General features: G+C 32.5%; 1 protein-coding gene across 3 annotated transcripts; it reads right to left on the reverse strand.

Annotated features, from left to right (window-relative positions):
- Nucleotides 1-895: 895 nt before the first annotated feature.
- Nucleotides 896-23,926, reverse strand: LOC106666210 (BAG domain-containing protein Samui). Of its 3 annotated transcripts, none has more exons than XM_014393237.2 (2): nt 23,590-23,926; nt 896-2,088 (listed from the first exon to the last, which is right to left on the reverse strand). In XM_014393237.2, exons 1-2 carry the CDS (start codon nt 23,761-23,763, stop codon nt 1,015-1,017), a joined length of 1,248 nt encoding a protein of 415 aa, XP_014248723.1. In that variant the 5' UTR covers nt 23,764-23,926; the 3' UTR covers nt 896-1,014. The 3 variants fall into 3 exon arrangements, with proteins under 3 accessions (XP_014248723.1, XP_014248724.1, XP_014248725.1); XM_014393238.2 differs by lacking the exon at nt 23,590-23,926 and adding an exon at nt 10,676-10,817; XM_014393239.2 differs by lacking the exon at nt 23,590-23,926 and adding an exon at nt 2,750-2,814.
- Nucleotides 23,927-25,347: the final 1,421 nt, after the last annotated feature.

The raw sequence follows: 25,347 nt of genomic DNA on the forward strand, positions 1-25,347 counted from the left end.
TTCTCTTCAATTGACAGTGTGCTTAATAATAATTGTAAAAAAAAGAGAAAAAAAAGAAGAGGATTTAGTAGATTAATAATGCAGATATGAAAATAAGTTTAACTTTATTCTGAAATTAATTTATTTAACAATTACCTAGAGTGAACACAGTAAACAAGTTATAAAAAAATTAAACACAACATAGTATGTTCATTTTCATAATTTACAAAATAAAATGGGAAAGAATTTTTGGTTTCTACATGATAAAAAATCACCTTGGAGTTATCAATCTTTGAAAATTTAAAAAAAAATTAATTAAACTATCAATTTAGATAATTTACCCTATCAAAAATCGACTAGATTTTCGTTAATGCTTATTACAACAATATTAAAACTATACTATAAGTCTGATATTCACTGATATCTAGTTTCAATGAAAAAAAGTTTTGCAGTAGACGTTAAATTGATGCTATAAAATGGAAAATAAAATGAATTTTTGTGTATGTATAGATAAGGACTGAAGAAAATTGTTATAAAAAAAACAACAAAGGAAACCTTACAACAATAAAAAAATCGTTTTTATGTTTTTTTCATATAATTTACAACACTGTACAAAAAAAAGGAAATTGTACATTTTTCCTTGAATGTAATTGTTTTAGAAATATCCAATATGAAGACTATACATTTCAACATACATCGTCTATAAATAAAGGCAACTTCATTTTCTAATTTTAATAATAGTAAAATAAAATTGTCCAATTGACAAAATTTTAACAGGTTTTGAGTGTGGTCACTCTGCACAAAAACATTCAAAACAGCATCTAGTTCAGATATACTTATATAAAAATATATAATATATACATGTATTGTGTATATTCAAACAAATATGGTTAACACAAGGCATGAGATACATATATATATGTAGAGAGAGAGGCCTTCTAAAAACAATTGCATACGTCTGAAATACATTTTTCAAGTTTGTGAAAAAAGAAAAAAAAAAGAAAAAAGCTCTATGTGTATAGTGTACATATTCAATTAAGTAGACGATTCAGAAGATGCTGTTGTGAGGCATGCAAGCTCTGTTGATTGTTGAGTGTCTGGTAACGATTCGAGGGTCGTGATACACTCCTGTATTCGCTTGATAGCTTCCTTCCTTGCAGCTCTCACCTCTTCTCGTCCCTCTATTTCGATGTTATCTAACTTCAAAAGATTCCTTGTGAGCATTTCATCAAGATATATATATTCCCTGTCGTTTTTCGCAATGGACTTTATGGAATATATCTTTTCTTTTAGATTTTCAACCTCTTTTTGAACGAAGGCAACCTGATCGAGTGGATCTATTCTGGGAGGGGGTGGAGGGGACTGTGATTGAGCTTGAGGCGGAGGTGTTGGTGAATTTTGGTTTTGCGGAGGCTGAGGAGAGGGCTGGTGCTGTTGCTGCTGTGGCTGAGGTTGCGCACAAGGCGGTGCTTGAGGCATCTGAACAGGTATGGGAATTGAATAGTCCTGCTGAGCCCTTTGTTGTTTCCTTACTGGCCTCATCGGTTGTTGGTTTGCAGATTGTGGCTGGTAATGTTGTTGTGGATGTGGTGGACAAGAGGTAGTTTCAGTCGCTTCCTTAGGAAGCAAAGGTTCATCTCTTCCTTCCACAAAAATGGGAATATGTCTCACAGTCGGTCCACGCATACCTTGCTGGTGGTGCTGGTTATGATGAGGAGGCGGTGTACAGTTTGGCGACTGGTTAGTATTTACATAATCATTTTTCTGAATAGGAATCTCTTTTTGAAAAGCTTCTGGGGGAGCAGACTGCGATCTCTGAGCCCGGTCAACTTCATCCTGGACCTGGTTGTTATGCTGCATGTCAGGTACGGTATTCCGTAAATTGCTGGCTCCTTTTGGCGCGATGTGCGCTTCGTTTTGTCTGTCTGGGACGTCTTCTTTGTTATCACTACTCGTACCACTTGACGGACCTTCGTGCCTTGGTCTCTTCTGAATGGTATTCCAATCTTTCAGCTGCTCTGCGATTTCTGGATGCTTTTGGGCTAGTTTGTCCAAATGTTCATCGATTGTGGATTTCCCAGATGTTATATCATTATCAAAAGGAAAGCCCTGAAACCAAAACATACATTAATTTATTATTATTGTTTATAAATTATTAATAAAAAATAACACAATGATGTAATAACTAAATTATGTTTATAAACCAAATTGAAAAATAATAATAATCTGAACAAATCAATAAACCTAGAAATAATTTCCTACCATTGAATTGACCTACACTTGAATTAATATAATTTTAAAACTCCCACTCGTGACATTACTTTTTCATTTCAACCAAGACCTTACATAAAAAGATTAATTAATTGAAAGAAGTAATTTGGTCAATCAGACCACTAAGTATAATGGATTTAATAATTTTAAAACTTTTATCACATACTAACTTAAAAAAATTAATGTAATCAATTTCAATCAAAATTAATTACAACTTATTTTATAGCTATCGATTTATCAAAATTTCCCATCATACTCCAAGATAAGAAAAAAAAAAACTGAAATAATTTTATATATTGTTGATGAAAATAAAAAGTCATATGGGCTTTCATAAAAGGAGAATGGGTTCAACAGGCAAAACAAATAGAGAAGATATTTATCACTCGATGTATTTTAAAATTTTCTGTTGGATTTGTGAGGAGTGGTCAAAAATAAACACATTTTTTAAAATTTTTCATGGAAAAACCCCCTGTTTTCTAACCCTTACATGGGCACTTACTCTTTTTCCGGAATTTTTCATTTCCGGATTACCACAGCAAGCAGTTCTATTACCCAGTTTGGATGGTTAAGAAGCCGGTCTGGTTGAAAAACTGATAAACGTGTGGGAGGGTCGAGAACCTAGTGGGGGAGATGCTTGATTGGAGGGGATCATACAGAAACCATGAGACACCACTACGCTTTCTCAAGTTCATTGTCTGAACTTGGCTCAAAGCAGCCTGGCTAGTTGAGTTGCTAAATCCAAAAAATTGGGATAAAGCCAAACCAACTATAATTAGAACAGAAGGGATTTCAAAAATTAGAGGCTTGGGCTAATTAACATGAACTCATGTAGCCTCTATTTTAGCTCATTCCAACAACAAAAAACTAAGCAATTTATAACTGTTCAGAATCTCAACATCACTCATATAATTTTATAACGTACAACTCAGTAGCAATTGTACATACACTTTAAATACTATACGACATATCAACAAACTATTAAAACTTAGCCATGTTTATATAACTTAATCATTAATCCTAAATAATATAATTTAAATATGTTCAATCATGCATGATAGCTTAGTATAAAATACATTCAAAATAAATGATTGACCAATTTTAATCAAATGAAACAACAGAAAAGATATTTCGTTCCATATACGATACGAAAATTTGTCTTCACTGTGATACAAGTTTCTAGATCCACTGTAATAGGAGAATCTTCTAACGTACATTAGCATGAATGTATAGAGTGAGAGTATAGATGGCACTTATTAAGTTGAGTTGAATATCAATAAATTTAAATTTGTTTAGTCCATGGTGCTTAAATTATGAAATGAAAAAAAAAAAAGTTAAAATTCAGCAGATAAAATCAACTGCCTAATGCAGCAGAGTGGTAGTCTGAAGACTTGCTAGGAGAAAATGAGGCACCAGTTTAAAAATAAAAAATCTATTATGTAACCACGATAAAAATCAGTATGTTCAATTATTTCTACAATTGCCCATACAAATCAATATGTTGGTTAAAAAATGTCAAAATAAAACGAAGAGTTGATTTGAATTTTATTTATTAGTTAAGCACAAATAAGAGCTTAATATTTAAAGCATGTCGGCTTAAGGAAGGAAATGAGTTTTCTTTCTAATTGGCCTTATCCCTTTATTTTCAATGTAAAAATGTAATGCTAAAGGCTGATATTAATTATAATGGTCATATTTAATCTGCTCTCTCAGGGCAAAACTGGATGAATAAAAAACACGACTTTTCAAGATTGCGATTTTAAAGCTTAGATCTTTGGAACAAATTCCATTTTTTGTGGTATATTTTTTTATTGTGTTTCATCAAGTTTAATGTAATTGTCCTAGTTAAATTTATTTCATTAAAACTTCATTGACTACAATAATGCCACTGCACAAGGTTATTTATTTAATTATATTGACTTTTTGGTACTTATCACATGAACTCGCTAATTATAGTACCACCAATATGCAGTTACCAAAGTTAATATACCACTTTTTTCAGAATTCTCCGATAAGTCTATGTGGAAAAAATTCTAAAACAGACAGAATTTTGAATTAGAATTAATACACTTTACGTCTTCAGCAAATAAGGATTTATATTATAGCTAATTTTATTTATAGAAACCATACTCTATAAGAGCAACTAAAACAATAGTTACATAGACAGTGATTTACAAGGCAACAAAATTAAATGGATAATCAAGTCAAAATGTGAATTAATTAATAGCTACAATTATATATAAAAGGTCAGGGATAAGGCAATTAAAAAATGTGGACACTATTTTTAACAATTTAAACAATTACAATCATGACATCATATAAATGTTCAACCGCTTTTTGAATTTCAACATGATTGAACATCAATATGATGTCATCGTATGTAAATTGGACAATAATAAGGAATTGCACAAAAACTATGTATTGATATGGAAAGGTCGATGTACTGAAGATAGAAGTCACAGTGGCTCATGTTAGAGCAACGGGGAACAATCCAAAGACCGTAGGTTCAAATCCCATCCGTGACATTGGCTTTTTTATCTCAAATTAAATTAATGAATTTTTGTTAATTCATTATTAAAATTACCTTATGTATTATTTATTGTAAAATTCAATGGTATAATGACCAAGGAGTATTTTCTAAGTCTCGAAGTGATAAAGAGGATATTACATCTATTTTTGTAATAAACTGACATTTATTTATATAAGCTTGGTTCTGCATGTACAGTTGAATCTATGATTTCTTATGGCCTCCTGCTTTTAGTTTACAATAAATTACCGGCAAGCTTTGAGAATCACCCACCCTGGGGTTACAGTCTGGGGCCAAACACTCTTACATTCTTTCCTACCACCTACCACATATTAGGATGGTGGAGTACTCAATACATAGCATAAAGGTTTACATGTTATGAATGTTAATGAACTGCGTTCAAAACCCTCAAGCATAGCAAGTCTTTGTACACCTTAATTAAAAACTATGAGTTACAAGTCTCTGTTATTAAAATTACTGATATAAAATAAATTTTTTTTAAAAATATTATTTTGAAGTAAAACATGTATAAGTATAATCATTAATTATTCAAAAAATCATTAAATGATGGACATTAGGGTCATTTCGTGGTCTCCCTGCTTCATATTGCACCATCAACCCTCTCACCCTAAATTAATAAATGCATTCTCTCGCAATATACAAAACAAAATTCTTTCAGTGCTATATACATTAAAACAGCCCTCTATCCTCCAAAAATAGTAACGGGGAGCCACATGCTCAAGCACAATCCTCATATCAGGTGGTATTCGTACTTGCTCACTGTACGGAGCCAAAGAATGATAACGTGTGATACGTGCAACCTTTCTCTACATGCTGGACACATACAAGGGCTTTTGCTCGAAAGCGATTGTCCATGTGTCAACCTCGCATGGCCTATTCTTAACCAGGTAAGGATGACTCTTCTACAGTACAGATACTCCAAGGGCCACCCATCGAAAGTGCACTTTTTTTAATAACGAGTATTATTATTAAAAAATAATTCTTAAAAAAGGATCTTTCCACTTTTTGACACGCTGGGAGAGTGTAATTGTAAGTTTATGTTGATTAATATAATAATGTTTTTTACAGCAATTTTATTCTGGAGGATCTGTAAAAACACCTATTAGGTAAACCTGATAAAATCATATTAGATTTCAGATTAACATTCAAATCGACTGTATTTTCATTTATTCAAGTGGTCATACCAATATATACTTAAGTTTAAAAAAAAATCAAAATAAAACCTTGTATTTAAAATTTATGTTAAACAAGAAATACATTTTTTATTTATTAAGCTATTTAATTACCACCTTGTTAGAATTAGCATTTTTCTAAATAGTTTTTAAATCAAGGCAATTAGGTCATATAAACAGAATCTTTGTCCTATAAAACAATAGTTAAAAACCCTTATTAGATCAGGAGAGTTAGTCAATATTGATTTTTCCCAGTGAAAAGAAACACTGTGTCAATAAATCGTGTACCTTTTCAGACTCAAAGTTGTGCCCTACTTTTAAAGCCTTGAAGTGGTGTGCTTGTGAAGAACGGCAAAAATTTTGTCGTTTTGTAAAGGGCCGGATTTACAATTTGACGTGCATATCGTAACAATATCGACTTACTCAGTTGTGGAACGTCGAACGGCGAAAACTGTGGACGTGAAGGGTCAGCCCTTTTGGACAAATCAATCGGGACGAGTGTGTTAGAGACTGAACCCGGTGGACGAATGTTCCCAGGTGTCCTTGGGGAGACAACGATAGTGAGCCGGAGAACCGGCTGGAAAATGGAAACGGCCATCTGCAAAGTGGGCAACGCCATCTGCAATAAACTCCCGCCCAAATTTGAATTTAAAAAGTATTTTCGCAATAAGGAGGGTTACGTTTTTTAAAAGTGGACATCTCGTAAAGCGCGATTCGTTGGGTTACAAACGTGAATTTTTCCCAACTACACGAAGTAAAAAGTAGTTTTTAAAGTAAAAAAAAAATTTTCACGCAGAAAAATTTTTCTTATAAAATAGAAAAATAGTGACGTTTTGAGCCAAAATTTTAGTTTATGACCAGTAAGCAGAAAAAAGGCGCTTTATCTTTTTCAGCATTGCTGTTGATAGTTGAAAGTGAACAAGTGGGCATGCCAAGAGTCAATACTTCACGAAAACAGCAGCAAGTTTCGGCTTTTGGGAAGGAAGACTTGCATGTACATAGTTGTCACCTTTTCTTTTTATTTAGCTAGACAGTAATAAAATAAAACTATAACGAAATATTATGAACCCATTGACCAATACTAAATTTTGGACTATGCTAAATATAAAATGATAATACGCCAGATACGGTTTAACATGAAAACCAACTTTTAGGACAAAGCTTTTCATGGCCGAGTATTAAGAGAAAATACTCGCTTTGCCTTTTGTCCCTTGAGCAATCCAAACTGTTTTTGAGAAGTACACCTCTGTCTTTCAGGCTGAAATACATGCTATTAATGCGTGTACCTTGTGGCAAAAGAATCCTCAATAAATAGCCTCCTAATAGCCAAGCTTTTAGTGTACAAAATGTATACAAATTCTCTAGAACTTGGGAAAACACGACAACCTAGTGTCAGGACGCAAAGAAATTCTGATTAATTAATAAACGGACAAACTGGCCAGAGGAGGAAGTCCATATACAGTTACCATAAGTTACCTATGGTATACCTATCCTATAATTGGGATAACAAGGACACTCCATCTCAGAATGGTACAAAAAAAGTAGACAGCTCCAAAGGTGCCAGCCCCAATAAACTTATAATTAAAAAACTATTACCGAAACTGGCAATTATATTGCTACAACTAGAGAGGGTAAAGCTCAGGGAAATGAGCCTGGTCACTACAATCTGAGAAAACGACTACCCAACCTGGGTGTACTCAATGATTAAGAAGAAAATGCCACCTATGTTATTCAAATGTGAAGTAACCACTCAATGAAGACATACGCTATGATGTCAAGAAGACTCAGGGGAAAGTATTTAGCAATGATAGTCAATGACCTACTTTTTAAGAGAAAAATCGAGTCAATGTACTAAGTAAGTTCACCTCTGTGTACGATTGCTTCCTGTCTAAAAAGCTAATGCAAATGGCTAGTATCGAGGGCTACACGAACACTCTGGATCAAGGTATGGTCTTGAAAAAGAAAGCAGATTTAGTTGTTACTGCGAAACATTCGACCAATTTTAAGGTCTCATCAGGGCAAACCAACATGCGATATGTCTACAGATGGACAATTTTTTTTTTTTTTTTTTAAACAGGGGATCTCAAATTTCCTTGAAGTCAGACTCAGTCCCAATACTGCCAAGGACTGTGAACACGAGGACTACCACACCTCCGCCGGGGGATCAACTGGTACGCTATAGTAAACCTGCCCAAGCAACCTACGCCACAATTGCTAAAACCTATACTTTACTTACCACCAGATACCTCGAACAACTTCAATGGCGCAAAGGAAATTTACCCAAAGACTAAGTTCCACGCCTACTCAACACCCGATCTCTGCGACAACGACAGCATTCTCGAGTCACCTCTTTACAGTACATCTGGGTAAGTGTCATAATCCTCATGCAATGGCTCTATCTAGAACTGATTCTTAGGCGCTAATTGCCATAAATATGTACATAGCATGTAGGAGTGTAGGTATACCGCCGCGTGATGGCATAGGTAGTCATAACCCTGCTAGGAGAACATTCAGTTCACATAAATGAAATTATATAAGAATGGAAACAACCAAACAACATTTGCATTTATGTTTAAAATTTGGTAGCTTAGATAAAATATATCGACCTGCCAGCATCGGAGTTTTCGTTTCGTAATAATATTGCCAAATTTGTCTCAACGTTCTTTTTTTTTTTTTTTTTTTTTTTTCAAAGCAAAAAGGGAAAATAATGCTTTGAATGAAATATCACTACAATATAATCTGTACACGAAACTCTTATACAATTGGTAGGAAAAAAAGTTTATTGCAAAATAATACAGTGCGGTATGTCAATTGCCAACATTCTTATGATAAGATAACAACCGACAATTCAAACTAAGGGGTTCTAGTAATATTGAACGGGAGGTAAGCGATATTAATTATTATGAATGAACCGATCTGATAAATCAGTAATTCATACAAAGAGACAAGTTCAAATGTGTCAAGGCAATGACCTTTGTTTAAAAAAGAAAAGAAAACGGACGGAGTCATTTTAGGTACCAAGAGGAAACGGAAGTATCATTTTAGCGTAACTAAATTGATACTTACTAATATGCACGTGACTATGCCAGAGGCATTCAGTATCCCGTTGACATTAAATCGAAGATAGTTTTGAATTTCTTTAATTTCTGAACAAAATAAATGCAACTGCTCATAGGGCAAACAGAAGGACGATCTCACAAGGAAAAGGAACATCCAAATCGCTGACAATTTTAGACCAGGCGTAATTCAAAGTGCAAAGCAGTTAGATCTTACTGGAAGAAAACAAGCAGCCCCATGCAGACGACAAATAGTGTCAGAAAACAGTAAGAAACATAATCTAGATAAGACACTGAAGTCCCAATAGACACCTTAAGAAGATTGAGTTAACCGGCATGTGTTGAAACAGCAGTCACAACCCTGGTACATTCCTCTGTAAAATAAAATCTTTCAGGACATAACACTACCATGAAGAAACTAATAATATCGTACCGTATACAAAAAGGGATAAAAAATTTCATGATGTGCGAAGTTTGAGCATACACCAGATTCTGTCAGCTACCAAGTGTAAGTGAAGTATGTGAAACTAGCTGTCAAAGACAGCTTGCAGACAGCACAAATTTTGTATTCGAAACTTTTTACCTACGGATGACAAGTTGGATGAATCGGATTCTATAATAGCTCACTCAGTATTTATATAAAATTGGATAAGGTGGCGTAGATAATAGCAATGTTAGCAATGCGTAGCTAAATTTTGTTCTGCCAATCATCGCTGTGTTGGTCCGTCAGACGCGTTTCGGTATTACGTCATCATCAGTTGTGTGTGTTTACATATTACAAAAACAATAACAGCAATAACCTCATATGTCCTATTCCATCTGAAGATGGCCATAAGTTGAAGCGCGTGACAGGCCAAAACAGCTTGTATAGGCGTACCCAAATTTACGACCGAGTTACAAATATGGTGGGCGCCAGTTTGTTTTGTGCCATTTTCTGCCCTTGGAGTTGATTTTATTATCCAACATAAATCTCGGTTTGCACACGTTTTGGACAATTGTCAATTGAACGTTTCCTATTCATGCCAAAAATCGTTTCACAATTCGCAGTCATGTTTTTCAACGAAAAAGCACTTTTATCATTAAAAAAATTATCAACGTTTCAACTACCACAGAAATAAGAATATTTTTGTCAGTTTTGTCAAAACTGTCAAAAATCGAGGGATGCAGTTGCAATTAGATTTTGAAATAAAATAACTTCCCGAGATGTTTATTATTTATCTTTGCTGCCTGTTCAAACAATTAGCTTCTTATGCTAATTATTTTTTCCCTTGCCCGACGAGGTACATTATAAAAGGAATGTTCTAAGACTTTTAACTCTGAAAAACTTGAGCCATTGTGTTCACAACTATTTAAGACTGCTATGGTTATAAAAATAAATTCTGCTGGTTTTAATCTATTTAAAAATTGCCAAGAAGCGATCATTATAATCTTTTTTTTATATTCAAAAATTAGTTAGTTTTATTTTGAGATGTCTTGAATCTTTACGAAGTTTTATGTAGTTTTTGTTTCAATTAGTCAGATGAATGTCATGTTTGTGTATTTATTATAGTATATTTTAAAAAAAACTACTGGAATTAATATTGTGCGTTTGTTATTACACATTGGTTGGTGTACATCTGTAAAAAAAAATTAAAGAACAGTATAAGGCTTACTTGTAAGGGAGGACTATCCATTATTACCGGCGCCGACTCCATTAATTAACAAACAAAAATATTTCCACTGTAATTTAAATTATTTTTAAATTATCCAAATGGCTCACAAAGGTATGTCGGGAGATTGGAAACGTGTATGAAGCCGGATCGGCCGGGTGGGGAGCATTTAAGGCAGCTCTCCCCACTTGGAGGCTACATGGGATCTACAATGTCCTAGAAAGGGCGAGACTGGTCTGGCCCACGGATTCCCCTTTGGTCGTGATACGATCGATAAATTTATTACAATTGCACATTTGGCCTAGTGACTTGAAAAGGAAAGAGAGGAAAGAACGAGGCAAAAGTAATAGGTCACAAAAGGCACACTATGGTATGTGATTTTTGGGCAAGACACGCATTTTCAGGATGGCTATATTTTGGCGTTAATAAATTCAATTTATTTCCTAGAGGTAGCAAGTAAAAAAAAAAAATTGCAATTCATGATGCAACTATTATCTACGACATATGTACTATTTAAACAATCAAGTTTGTGTTAGTTGTTACTTAGGCTAAAGGTACCCATAGAACACCATTACTTCCTACCACTGAACCTGAATAAAATTAAAATCTACAATACTAATTTTTTCAATAAATAATTGACAAAAACTGACACAAAAAAAATCAACCAAACAATTGACAGAAACTGAATAAGAGGGGGACAATTTTTCAACAGTCTTTGGATACCATAAAAGGAAATCTGAAGGCAGCATGCGTCGGGCTAGTGCGATATTGTTGGAAATGCGTTCATACATCACAATTCCATTTGTAAATAAGTCGGCTTAGTTTTAATTATTGAATATTTCGAGATAAATTAATTTATTTAAATACAGATCGGTCGCACTATAAATTTATTCTTTTATGTTGTAATTTCAATCAAATGAATTGATTTTCGAAAGTTTTGCGTGTCAGAGCTTCGGCATTTTACCATCTTTAGTTTCCCTCGTAAGTGTTATATTTTGTGCCTTTTACGGATTATGTCTGTGTTTTTATATTCCTTCCAGCCGTTTTCTTTTGATGTACGGTATTTTATAATGTTGTAAATTATGTGTCTAAATTGGTGTTGATTTGTGGATTCATAAGTTTCCTCGTGTTGATTGCGTACTGTAATCTCAAAGGTTGGCGATTTTTATACTCGTCTCTATTGTTTTGACTGTTTTGTAAAAAAAAGGTTTATAAGATGAATTTGTTGGATATTCCATCATTGGCCCTTTAATAATTTTAAAAATCTTTATTTTCTACCAGTCAATCTTGAATCTTCCCCGCAGTTGCAATTTAACGAATGAATAAATAATTTTTAGAAATTCGATTATCTCAGTGGGTTTTCAACTGTTTGTGTTGTCATTAGTGCGATTTGTTTACCTAATTTATTAAATGTAGGTTTTATGTCCCAATGTATATCCAGCTTTAACATAGCAGCCCAGCATAGCAGGTTTGCCTAATTGCTAGGCGTCCTGAACTACTAAAACAAGAACATATGTCGTTATTTAGTTTTATATGTGATAATACATTTTATGTTTTTAACTTAAATTTCAAAATATGCAGTATCGTTCTGTGTCTTTTTGTTCTCTCTACCTCCTTCTGGTTTTCTTCTCACTAACTCTCTCTTTTCTCATTGTCTCACTCGATTTATTTTCTTCCTTACTACTTTCTCGTCTTTCACACTCTCCATTTATATTTATTTGCTTTACACTCTCTGTGTTCTCTCTGTTTCTTATTATCTTGATCGAGATATCAATCAATTATCCATGGTAGGTGGTAGAAAGGATCATTTGGCGAGGTAAAATAAAACATGTCCACCTCACTTTCAGTGTCTATTTACTTTTTCCTGCTGGAGTCGTAGGGATCTCCCGTTTTGCCTTTAAATTATCTTCTATTGTGTCCTTCACTTCTCACTTTCAACCTCTACCTCTTCATTTCTCTCTGTCCCTCTAATTCGCCATTTTTCTCAATTATCTACGTTAAGTGGTATTAAAGTCTTCATGACAGAGATTTCTCTCTCTCTCTCTCTCTCTCTCTCTCCGTTTCTTTCTCTCTCTTTTTTTTGGAGTTTGGATTTCCGCTTGTGTCTGCCATACCGTTTTACTTCTCACTCTCACTCTCTCTACCTCTCAGTTTCTTTCTTTCTCACTCCCTCTGGTTTCTTACTCTCTTAATCTCTGTGTCTGACACTCTTTCTTTTTCACTTCTCTCCCTCTCTCTCTCTCTCTCTCTCTCTCTCTCTGTCCCTCTTCGTGTCTTTCTTCCCCTTCCCTCTCTTCCTACCTCTTTCTTTTTCTTTTCTGACTATCTGTTTTTGTAATAATTCGCTAGATTTATGTTCTCTCACATTCCCTATCTGTTTCTTACTCTTTTTTTGTATCTGTCATTTCAGCACAAAAACACCTTGATATAAATGTCGATTGTATACACGTGACAAAATACATTTTGCACTTTTCACCCCCATTTTTCAACGAGCAACTATTTTTCGATAAGGCGTAAATTTCGATGGATCGATCGGAAAATAATTTTGAATTTTTTTAAAATTGGCAAACTGTCCAATAGTTTTAGTAATGTTTACCTATCGACACTTTCCCCAACAGTTTCACACGCCCTTATCGTTGGCAAGATGCGACAAAATGAAGTCTATTTTCGCTGCTTAACGCCATTTATTTTCGGTAAGGGAAAACCGGTAGAGTTAGCCCGTCGGAAAACTGCGCGGTGAAGTTGTTATTGGCTAACGAATGGGGGAGGTGGCTCGCCAAGTTTAGAGCGGAAGATCGTTCAAGAAGAACGATAAGGCAAGATGGCAGTACAAGTTTAACAGTTAAAGTGTATTTCATTTACTATTTGGATGAAATTTAAGATAAGACATTTCAATTTGTAAACTACTTTCAAAGATATAAGATTTTTGAAGAATGACAATTCAAGGGTTGAAAAATTCTTTCTGTATAACACACTCATCATTTTTCTGCTAAGAAATACACAAAAACGAATAATTTGGAGCGAATAGAGTGTAATATTTTACTAAGATCTACTTGGCTAATTCTATTTGTATCGAATACTGATCTGAACTTGACCGACTTCTTACCTATCAGGCCTGAATAGGCTGAAAGAAATGTGAATCCTTTTCCTTTATCCTAAATAACATTGCAAGGTCTAGTCATATTTTTTTTGGTGTCGAGGCGAAAGGTGGACAAAGCTGCCCTCAAGGAAAAAATTGGATCAGTTTAAAAACCAAAAATAATCATAAAATACTTCCGATCGACTTACATTTCTATTTTTTTTTTTAAATTATCAAATGGCAAGATTGTTTAAAAAATAGACTAGATTTCTTAATATTTGTTTTAGCAATAACAATAACAGTACAACACTGAAGTAAAAATTAAATAAACAATCTACAATTAATCCGACACAAAGAAGTGAGGAATTTTTCTAACTTGTTTATTACCAGTACGTGACCATGGGAGCAATGCTCATCAGACACGAATTAGCTCTTGCTAGATAAGATCTTCAAAAGCAATAGCTTCTTAGTTTTTAGTTAAATTCAAATACATTTTGTTTTTATGTTTGACTTTTTAATCGTTACATTATTATTACTTTTGTATATTGTTGTAGTAAATTTGTATGTAGGAGATTTTGATTAAAACCGTGTAAAAATTATGTAAAATCGAGATTCATCCTCGCAAGAATCAGGTTTAGTTTATATGGGAATCAGACAGTTTTGTTCAATGAAAATCTATCCTATTATTGAAAAATGAGCAATATAGAAAACAAGATGAACATCTTATAATCTAGATCAGTCACAACACAGTAAAATTTTAATTTTAGCCTAACCTCCTTGTTCTTATTTTTAACTTCAAGACTAAATAGTTACATAAGTAACTTCTTATAAATCGAATGGATAAGACAAGTCCGCCCAGGCTTTTAAAACAATAGACTTTCGACTAGTTCATATGCATTATTATAAAGAAATTGTTTCATTGTTATTCTTTTTTATTAATAAAAGGACTCCTCTGTTATAATTAGTTTATTATACATTGTGTATTTTTAAACTATCTGTTCAACGACTATTGGCTTATAGTTTGGTCATAGCATATCTTTATAGGGTCCTTTTTGTTTTGCCGCTGTTTTTGATAATACTGTATTTCTTTTTGAGGTTTTCTGTCTATGCCCATATGATGAGATGATGGGTTTCGGTATGTGAAATAGGCACTACGTACATTACAAATGAAAACGGAGAAATATGACTGGAATGTTTACTAAAGCTCAAAAATTGAAATGATTTATACCTACTTTACATACATTACCAGCAAAATAAATTTAGAATATTGCTTCTTTAAATCTCACATTCGAAATTTTTGGTTTTCCTTTAAAACACATTTAAATGTTAAAATCTGATGTCTAGCTTTAAATAATTTATTAAATAAATGTTAGAAATCAAAATATTAGAAGGGAATATGATGTTTAAACATAATTTAAAATATGAATTTTCACAATCTTTTTTACTTGTGCAATCACGATAAGATTATTAGTGCAAAATCTATTCTTTGATTGATGGTGCCAAAGTAATTCTGACTGATGGATTATTCCATGTAGGCCTACACTGAAACATAAGTTGTTCTAAAAACGAAAGAGGCCCCATATTATTTTTATTCACGATTTAAAGCATGCAGTCAGAAGTTGAAGCGAAGCTAGAAACTGGGGTATAAATCAGCTCCAGAGACATCACACATCTACGTGTAATGTCTGCCAAAACTACATTAACTCCTATATAAATAAACTGAGGGGGGATTACGATACGAAATTTCGAAAGTTCAGAGATTGACCCCATTGCGAAGAACAGATCGAAAGGACGCCCACCGTCGACCAACTTGCCTATAGATCAATGATTCCAAGGAAGTAATAAAATGTAATGTGAACGCTTTTTTCAAAAATAATCAAACACGCAATAAATAAGAGGATGATCTTTGCCCTTGCTGAGTGGAATTCGCGTTGATTTACTTCTAAAAATACATCATCTACCCTCTCCTGGCAATGTTTTCCTTTCTCTACTCAATAGATCCGTCCGTGAAAGTATTTTTCTATTACGTACACCCACACCCGGGCAGTGATTAGACACAAACAAAATGATCTTGTCAACACAAAAACCGTTTTTGGCATAGGAGTCATTAACCACTAAGTTTTGGAATAGCACAGTCAGTGGAAACATTGTCTTTCAAAGGACAACGTTCAATTTACCAAGTTATTTCAGTTGTTTTTTCCTGAAACTTTGATTCTTAGAGGGTCCGATCATCAATTGCCGATGACATCTTCAATGGTTGAGGAAAGAGCGGTCACACTGATTGCTCAAGAATCATCAAGATAGAGGGTTTATTAAGTTTTAGTTTTTAGTTTTAAAAAAACTATTTATAATTTATCTTCAACATTCCAGCCTTTCTAACAAGTCCATTTTCTTTCCAGTTCTGTTTCGTATTTGGACCATTTTTTAAAAATGGAAGTCGACAAAAGTTATTGCAGATATTCAATGTAAATATAGATATATTTAAGGGGTGCCTATAAATATATTAGAAGGGCCGGATGTAAACCGAATACCGACCACCTACACATTCTAATCGAAGTCTACTTTCTTAAGGCGACGTACTTTCGGAATGAAAACTTCCAACCTACCCTCCAAAAAGCAAAAACACAAATTTATGTAAATCTGTCTAATAAATTCACCCCCTCTAATGTTTATTTTATTTTTGTACAACTTTGCGAATATAATTTAAAAAATGCTAAATATTCGAACATTTTAGCCAGCAAGTTAAACTAATGTATGAAATGCCTATCGATTTTCGGGGGATTTGTGACTCAAATCTGGAGATCAAATGTCAACAACAACAGAAAGAATAAATATCCCATCTACTTTAGACCTGTACATAGAATATAATTAGAATATATAGAATATAGAAATACCGTCTTATAAATTAAAACGACGAAATTACATACAATAAGTTTAAATAATGATGAGGGGAAACATTTCTACAAAGTTATACGAACTCCCAGAAAAGAATTATGATTATTTATATTCATATTTACGTAAAGTATAGAACACTGATTACATTAGCCAATTCTTACCACGCAAATAAATTTAATCTTCATTAATTTTATGATAAATCGCGATCCAAAATACGATGTTAGTAGTTTAATACACTACCGCTTTGCTTCTATAATTTATTAATAATAATACAAAAACAACACAAAACGCATGGAGACTAAAAAATCTACCACAGCAATCTAAGGCAATACTGGGAAATGTGTACTATTTACATAGCGGTGGCCTGAAGTTATTTGGCCAGAAATTATGGTGGATAAATAATAAGGCGAGATTTTCCTGGAATACATGAAGACTCACCTGGCCTTAAAAGGGTATTAAAGCCACCCAAAGACTGTAAACGGTTTTTTTGGAATGGCAATATTGTTTTGGGCAAGTTTCAACTGCCCTTGATTTGTGTATAAACTGTTGTTGTAGGGGGGCCATCGACTTCCCTAAACTTCTAGACAAAATAATAATAATATATAATACACTCATTTTTTGTGGTAAGTCTGGTTTTAGTTTTAAAAAAAAACCAACCGTCCAATCTGACTAAAAGACTTGCCGAACAGATTTATTTTTAGCAGCTGGAAAAGCGAAATGGCGTAATTTTCAAGAAACATAAAATATCAAGTTACTCAATTGTAACTTTGAGGTACAAAACGCGTACCTCCGTACATCCATTTCTTCGGGGTTTTTTTATACGAAAAATAAATATCAACTCCTTCAATTTTATCCTGGAATTTTTATTACACAATGTTATAAATGAAACGGTACAGGAATAGACTGGGGTCAAGACTGACACAGTTTTGGGGAAGATGAAAACACAAGAATAAGTAGACGAATTCCCTTGCAAAAGCACCTCCTGTGCCAGCAGTAAACAAACGACCATTCATTTTATAATTTGTTGCAAGCTTGTTTATTTACAATTCGGTTTAATTGGCATACTGATTTAAATATATCATCACATCAGTGAGCACGAAGCAACAATGGCAACTCATGTGATGACAAATCAAACCTAAGCGATACAGCAATAATTAACATTCTAAACATTGATCTAAACATATATTTTTTCTACTTTTTCTTTATCCGTCGTTCCGGAAAATTCCTCTAGCCTTGTTGTCACTGTTCCGGATCGTTTTGACTCCATGACCTACCCACAAAACGCGTAACAGTCGAGCCTGGTCATAATTGCATAATGACTATTTCCGCCAACATCCCACGTCCACTTGTGGTTGTGGGCTGGATGGCACGTTGAAAAACAAATTCGCTCAGCGGTATTTGACGGATGACGAAGACGTCAATTCGAATCCAGTGGGCGTGGGTCGTCGCGACGTCCCCCATCAGCATGACATCAATTAAAACAAGGAACGGAAATCGTATTTTCAAATTAAAAATGAAAAACTCAAATCGCGTCGAACTTTGGAATTTCCACTCTTCTTCAAACAACTAAAGTGAAATCCCAGCAATAAATAAAATACATAAATTGTTTCGAAGCAGAAGCAATCTGTTACTGTAATGCTACTAAATATAAACATGCCAGGATGTGAAATAACTGGATGGAAAATTGGCTTAAAAAATAGCTAAACCTAAATTTAGTTCCGACTGATGTTCAATTTAAGAAAAGGTTGAACTAAAAGATTTTTATGAAAGTTGTGTGCGAGTGAAAAAACTTTTTGATAATTGTAACGTAATGCTTTGAGAATTTGTCCTTCATTAATGGATAAAAATACTGGCACGAATGCCTCTCCACCAAATAATAATAGAGTTATCACAGAAATATGAGTAGAAACTTTTTTCTATACGAATTTGTCCTTCATTAATGGATAAAAATACTAGCACGAATGCCTCTCCACCAAATAATAATAAGGATAGCACAGAAATCTCCGAGGAAACTTTTGGATAATTGTAACAACGCTTTGAGAATTTGTCCTTCATTAATGGATAAAAATACTGGCATTAATGCAATAATAATAAGGATAGCACAGAAATCTGCGAGCAAACTTTGGGATAATTGTAACTTAACGCTTTGACAATTTGTCCTCCATTAATGAATAAAAATACTCCAAAAATACTCGCTCAAATAATAATAATAAGATAGCCCAAAAATCTGCGTAAAAACTTTTTGCTATGAAAATGTCCTTCAATAATGGATAAAAATACTGGCACGAATGCCTCTCCACCAAATAATAATAAGGATAGCACAGAAATTTCCGAAGAAACTTTGGGATAATTGTAACAACGCTTTGAGAATTTGTCTTTCATTACTGGATAAAAATACTGGCATGAATGCCTCTCAAGCAAATAATATAACAGAAAATTTTTGGATGGTTATTTTTGGAAGGTTCCAGAAGACGACGTGAGGGTGATATTCGAGTTCCAACAAAACTTCTTAGAACGAAAACGAAAATTAATGGGAATCATTGGAATATCAAGAAAGGTACACAGTTGGATCAAGACATCGATATACAGACCTAAAATCATATACCCCCAACCCCTGGACACATACAGCATCTTTCACATGGAAATTCACGCTAATTCAGTAATAAAGACATAGCTTTAGTGACAGATGGCCAAGCATCACAAATCTGAGCATCAAACGAGAAGATAAAAGTGTGATGCAGAACGGTCATCACTAGGTTCCAGGAACGGTTGACTGTCACCAAGCAAATTTTTTACCTCATCTCTAACAATATCAGACCCTTCTTTTGGTTAGTAATACTTACTATCTAGTATCTAATACGTTTTTTAAACAGACGATAAGGGAATAGATTTCTCACCGGGCTACAGGCTATCTTAAGTATCTCCTTGGAGGATTTGGGAAAAAGCAATTTCAGGATGCGTAAGATGAATCAGAAAGAAATTCAGGCAATTACCAAGTTTCTTTACAGGACGTTGTCCGCGAACAAGTAGCTTCTGCAGAAAAAAACCGACAGTAGAAAAAGCAAAAATACATTAGTACAATAATTATTGAGTTGAACATTAAACATTCAATATAGATTTATAGGACTTTATCGCGAAAGGTAAATTTCGATAATGCAGATATAATTTTGCAAGTTTAGGTTCAGAGTTGTACTTTGAAGTCATAACCATTTTCGCTTGAGTTTCGGATTTGTATGTAGCGAGCGCACTTATAGATTCTAAATGTTTCATATCATCCTATTCAAGAACTAAAGAAAAAGCTTAAAGCTAAAAAGCTCACTTATAGCTTTCTCTATTAGAGTGATAAGGTTTCTGTTAAACCGAGATCTGTTCATTCGACACGCTAGTTAATTTGTATGAAGAAAAATTTCTGTCTAAACCCAATTAAGGCAAAATAATAACCATTAAAAATCAAAAACTTAATAATTTTTCTAGGCAAGAATAGAACTTCAAATATACTTATTTTATCAGTTTAAAATTTGTGTTTGCGTCATGATCGTGTGCTTTTTTTACAAGAAAAAAAAAAGAGTACGAGTTGTAACAGAGCATTTTTCAATTTTGGTATTTGAAAAAGCACAAACGTTTCACAATCATTTGAAGCGACGAGAAGGATGCAAAAAAGCGTCAAAAGGAAAAAAAGAAGTTAACTTAAATTATCTATTTGATTTAAAATTTCTTTTTCTAAACGATATATATACATATATATTTTTTAAATGAAGCCAAACGAGAATTCATTAAGCAGAGAGCATATTGATCGCGAAGCATGACCTACATGACCACCTTTCAAAGCAAAGGTGATAATCTGACAACAAAGAAGAAAGAACTAAGCGCCAGACTTCACCTGACTTACTCTGTTCGATGTCAACCTTTTCTTTGAAAATAAATTGTGTTGGAAATTTATTAAAATTCAATAAAAAATTAGTTTTTTTAACTTGGCAATATAAAAACATTTTACAAACTTTAACTTTTCTTATTAGAGACTTGACTTTAGTGTTAAACATATCTCTTTTTTTAATTATGTCACACAATAAAAATGTGATGACCATGATACTAATTTCCTTTTTTAAATAGAATAATAAATGTTTAAACGAAAAAAGTTCAAACTACTGCCATTATGTTATATACACTGTATACCATTATGTATTCGACAGCAAGGAGAAGCAATTATACAATGGATTGTTCATTCTTTCAATGCATTTTGCATGCCTTTTAGTTGTGAAGTGAACAATATTGTTTTAGATAGGTGAGAAAGGATTAAAAATAAAAATTGTCAATGGCTGTTTACAATAATGCACAAGGCCTATAATTAAGCAAACAACATAATAACAAAACCTTTGTGTCAGAAAAGGATTTTTAGCCTATTATCCCCAGTGGACTTTGGACAATTTTCCATTATCATTATATATCATCATTATTTCAAGACTTTTTAAGTAAATATCACAAAAAGTAATTTTACTACTGGCCATACTGTATGGCCATTTATCCATTCCATTTAAGATTTTTAAATATCACAAAAATTAATTTTATAACTGGGTATTAAAAAATATATTTTGTTCGTTTCCAGATATTTTGGTTCTGCTTATACTTGGCATTCTGGTTTGTCAGACAAAACTGAAGAAATAAATGTAATTTTATGACCTAAAGAACATCTCTTTTGTTCAAACACTGGCTGCTAATTTATTTTTTAAGACATAATTTTGAAAAAAAAATATTTCAAGAATTTTATTTTCGTTCCTTTATCAACTACATATATGTTTAGTTTTAAGTTGAAAAAAATTAGATTTGTTAAATATCAACCGTTGTATATTGAACTAATTGACTTCGGTTAAGAGTTACATTTATCAATTCCATTTGATTTTTAAGTATAACCAAATTAATTTTATAAATCAACAACAAATATAGTTCAATGGTTTCGGTCATTTTGGTCTGCCTATATATTGTTTTGGTAAAATCAGACTTCCTTCGTTCGTCAATTACATATAAGACTAATGTTTTAGTTTTTAAAAAAGCAATGTCAGGGTTGTTAAATATTAACCATTGTGGAATAAAAGAATTTTTGACTTTGATAAACATTTGCACTCATTAATGTTTTATAAGGTATTTATATAATTATTATAAGTCAGGTGGATTTTGTTTAAACAACACTGGTTGGTAAGGTATTATTTTTGGTAAAAGTGTTTAGGAATTTTATTATCATTAAGGATATGAATTTAACTTTTTTATACAATTACAAACCAGACAATGTCAGAGTTGTTAAATATTGACCGTTGTTTGATAAAGAATTTTTGAGTTTGGTACTCAGTTGCACAGATTTATTTATTATTTTATAAGGACATTTCTATGATTATTATAGGTCTTGTTGATTTGTTTAAACAACACTAGTTAAGTTATTATTTGTAAAAAATGTTTTTACGAATATTGTTATTGTTGCTGATTTAAGTTGAATTTTTTGAAATAGTTACAAAAAAAGGCAATGTCAAGTTTGTTTTTAAATATTCTGTCATATAATAAAAAAAATTTTAACTTAGGTAACATTTTCATTCATTTATATTTCTATGATTATTGTAGCTCAAGTAGATTTTGTTTAACAAACTATATTATTATTTTTGAAAAAGTTTTTAAAGGTTTTATTATTAATGATTTACCAAGTTTTTTTATTGATTTTTAATATACTTAAAATAACAGGCATTGTCAGAGTAATTGTTAAATATTAACCGTTGTTATAACAAAACAATTTTTGACTGATTTAAATTTATATGATTATTATAGGTCAAGTGGATTTTGTTGAAACAACTGGTTGCTCAGTTATTTTTGAATAAAGTTTTTAAGAATTTTGTTATTGTTGCTGAAATAATTTGAATTTTTTAAATAGTTACAAAAGATGCAATGTAAGGTTTGTTAAATATTAATCGTTGTATAATTAAATAATTTTTGACTAAATTATATTTGCGTTATTATTATAGGTGAAGTGGATTTTGTTGAAACAACTGATTGCTCAGTTATTTTTGAATAATTTTTTTAAAAATTTTGTTTTCGTTATTTCAAACAACAATGTTTAATTTTTTAAATGATTACAAAAGATGCAATGTCAGGTTTGTTAAATAAATATTGACTGTCATATAACAAAAGAATTGTTGACTCATTTACATTTCTATGATTATAGGTCAAGTGGATTTTGTTGAAACAACGCTAGTTGTTAAATTATTACTATGGTATAAAGTTTTTAAGAATTTTGTTATTGTTGCTGATATTTTTTTTTTAAATAGTTACAAAACAAGCCATGTCAGCGTTGTTAAATAAATGTTAACCGTCATATAACAAAAGAATTATTGACTCATTCATATTTATATGATTATTATAGGTCAAGTGGATTATGTTGAAAAAAAAAATGGTTGCTAAGTTATTATTTTTGAGAAAAATTTCTCAGGGAATCGTTATCACTAATGAAGTTTAATTAATTCATTTATGATAGTTACAAAAAAGGTACTGGCAGGGTGGTGTAATAAACGTTAATGTAATTCCTTACTATGCACTGGATAGATTGAGGAATGTTTTATTTTATAATAAAAGGGAAAAAATACTAATTAGCCCTTGTCCTTTTCTTTTTAAGGTTAACAACCGAGTTTCTTTCACAGGAAAAACTGTCCTATTAATAGATAATCAAGTTTCCCAAATGTCGAGGAGGGTGTTCCAACCACTGGCAAAACAAACAAAAAAAATGTTAGTAATTTTAGAACACAATTTAGTCAATAAACAAAAACCGTTATATAAACATTGAACAAACAAAACAAAAAATTATGAACACACAAGGCTCAAGCTCCTATAGCAGGTTTTCTCGAAGGTATTAGGAAAACACAAAAGGCATTCTTTCGTTTGTTTTATTTTTTTGAGCAAGGAGACTCACTTTGGGAAACTTGGAGGCCGCATGTGATCGTGAATGTCCCCACTTTGGGTTTGACTCGAAGAATTTCTTTCTGTTCTCATCCATTGATTGCCTCATTTCTTCAATGATCTCGTTTCCGGACTTGCCTCGAAAGCCGTCCCTGAAGCTGGGCCTGTCTTGGAAAGGAAACGACATTGCAACGTATGACAAGAGACGGATGAGAAGGAAGAAGAAAAAGGAGCGGCGAGCACGTCCGAGTTCCGACTCTCTCCCTTGCCTATAAAATACTACTCAAGTCTCAAGAGAAGCAGCGTTAGAGTCGGCCCTCCAAGAAAAATGGTATCACAATTAGAACTGACTCGACAAACCCTAAACTGACCAATGAGGCTCCTCCTTTTTGAATTCAACAACCAATCCAAGCACGTATTAATTTCAGTACTGGTACAAAACTGGCTTCAACAAACGATTAATACCAACGATGGTTACGTTTAAAAAAAAATTCCATACCTAGATTCCTGTAAAATATTTTTCATTTGTTGATATTACAGTGGAAAATAGTTTAACAATTTGTGAAAGATTAGATTATAGTACACTCTGATAAGAGAACCCGCCAATATTTAAAAAATCCTACAAACCACCAACTTTGTGATCATGACAATTCAAATTTCCAGACTTAAGTCGTATTATTTTTTTTCTTCAATAATAATAATAAAGACTTTATTGTTCTCTAACTTTTTATAATATGCAGATCTTAATAAAAATTGAACAAGTAAAACTAAAAAGGAAATTATAAATAAACTTAACTTTTTTTTTTAAATTTAAATGAACAATAAAGAATACATTTGATGAAATACATTAGCGGGAAAGTTGCTACATGCTAATTTATATAATAAAATAATTTTAATTAATTATTCTTTTTCCCTGCATAAATTGTTAGAATTTAATAACAATAACAGTTTTCATGTGCTTGTTTATGAAAAAATAATAATTAAAAAAAAACTTTTTGCCTGTTTTTCCGGCAGATGGTTGTTAACCATAGTCGTAGTGGGTTTTATTTATTTTTATATTTACAATTGTCACTCATAATATTGAATAAAGTTATTGTCATTTCATAATCACTAATAATTCAATCATCTTGCATTTCTCACCACACCTTAAATATCATCAATTTAATTATTGATTAGGGTCTAGAAGAAATAAATTTAACATTAAAAAATTATACTTTTTATCTAAGGTCTGTGTTGAGATGGAAAAGTTAATGTCACAAGCAGTATTCGAACCCACGACCTTCGGCTTAATACGCTGCTACTCTAATCACTTGAGCTATTGTGACCTCGAATGGTTAGAGCAGCGGCGTATTAGCCAAAGGTCATGGTTTTGAATACCATACATGACACTAACTTTTATAAATCAACACAATAATATAATACCTTTTAATATAACCTTAATAATATAATACCTTATATAATTTAATCAATTGGACCACTAAATGTAAACGGATTAATAAAAATAATTATAAATGGTGAAATATAAAGTTGCTAAACTTGAGGCGATTTAGAGAGCAATCACTGACCAATTCATAGCTATATTTTCAAGCAGATTAACAATAACTCAAAAGAGGAGCACAATTTTGAAAACCACTCAAATATTCTATCACGTCTCTCTGGATAATCTCGCTTTTCCTGAATAAGCCATAGAAAATTCATTTAGAATAGGGCAAACCCCCCCCCCAAAAAAAAAATGGTACTGGACATCAATTGCTCCCATGTTACATAGAGC

Source organism: Cimex lectularius, unplaced genomic scaffold (assembly GCF_000648675.2).
Source record: "Cimex lectularius strain Harlan isolate CLEC.00 unplaced genomic scaffold, Clec_2.1 scaffold5, whole genome shotgun sequence".
Lineage (NCBI taxonomy): Eukaryota > Metazoa > Arthropoda > Insecta > Hemiptera > Cimicidae > Cimex > Cimex lectularius.

What these genes read in the sequence shown, in the direction of transcription:
- LOC106666210 (XM_014393237.2), bottom strand. Translation starts at nt 23,763, where the DNA reads ATGTCGTTTCCTTTCCAAGACAGGCCCAGCTTCAGGGACGGCTTTCGA. An exon ending in CGGCCTCCAAGTTTCCCAAA is followed by an intron (nt 2,089 to 23,589) that starts GTGAGTCTCCTT and finishes TTTTGGTTTCAG; the next exon opens with GGCTTTCCTTTTGATAATGA.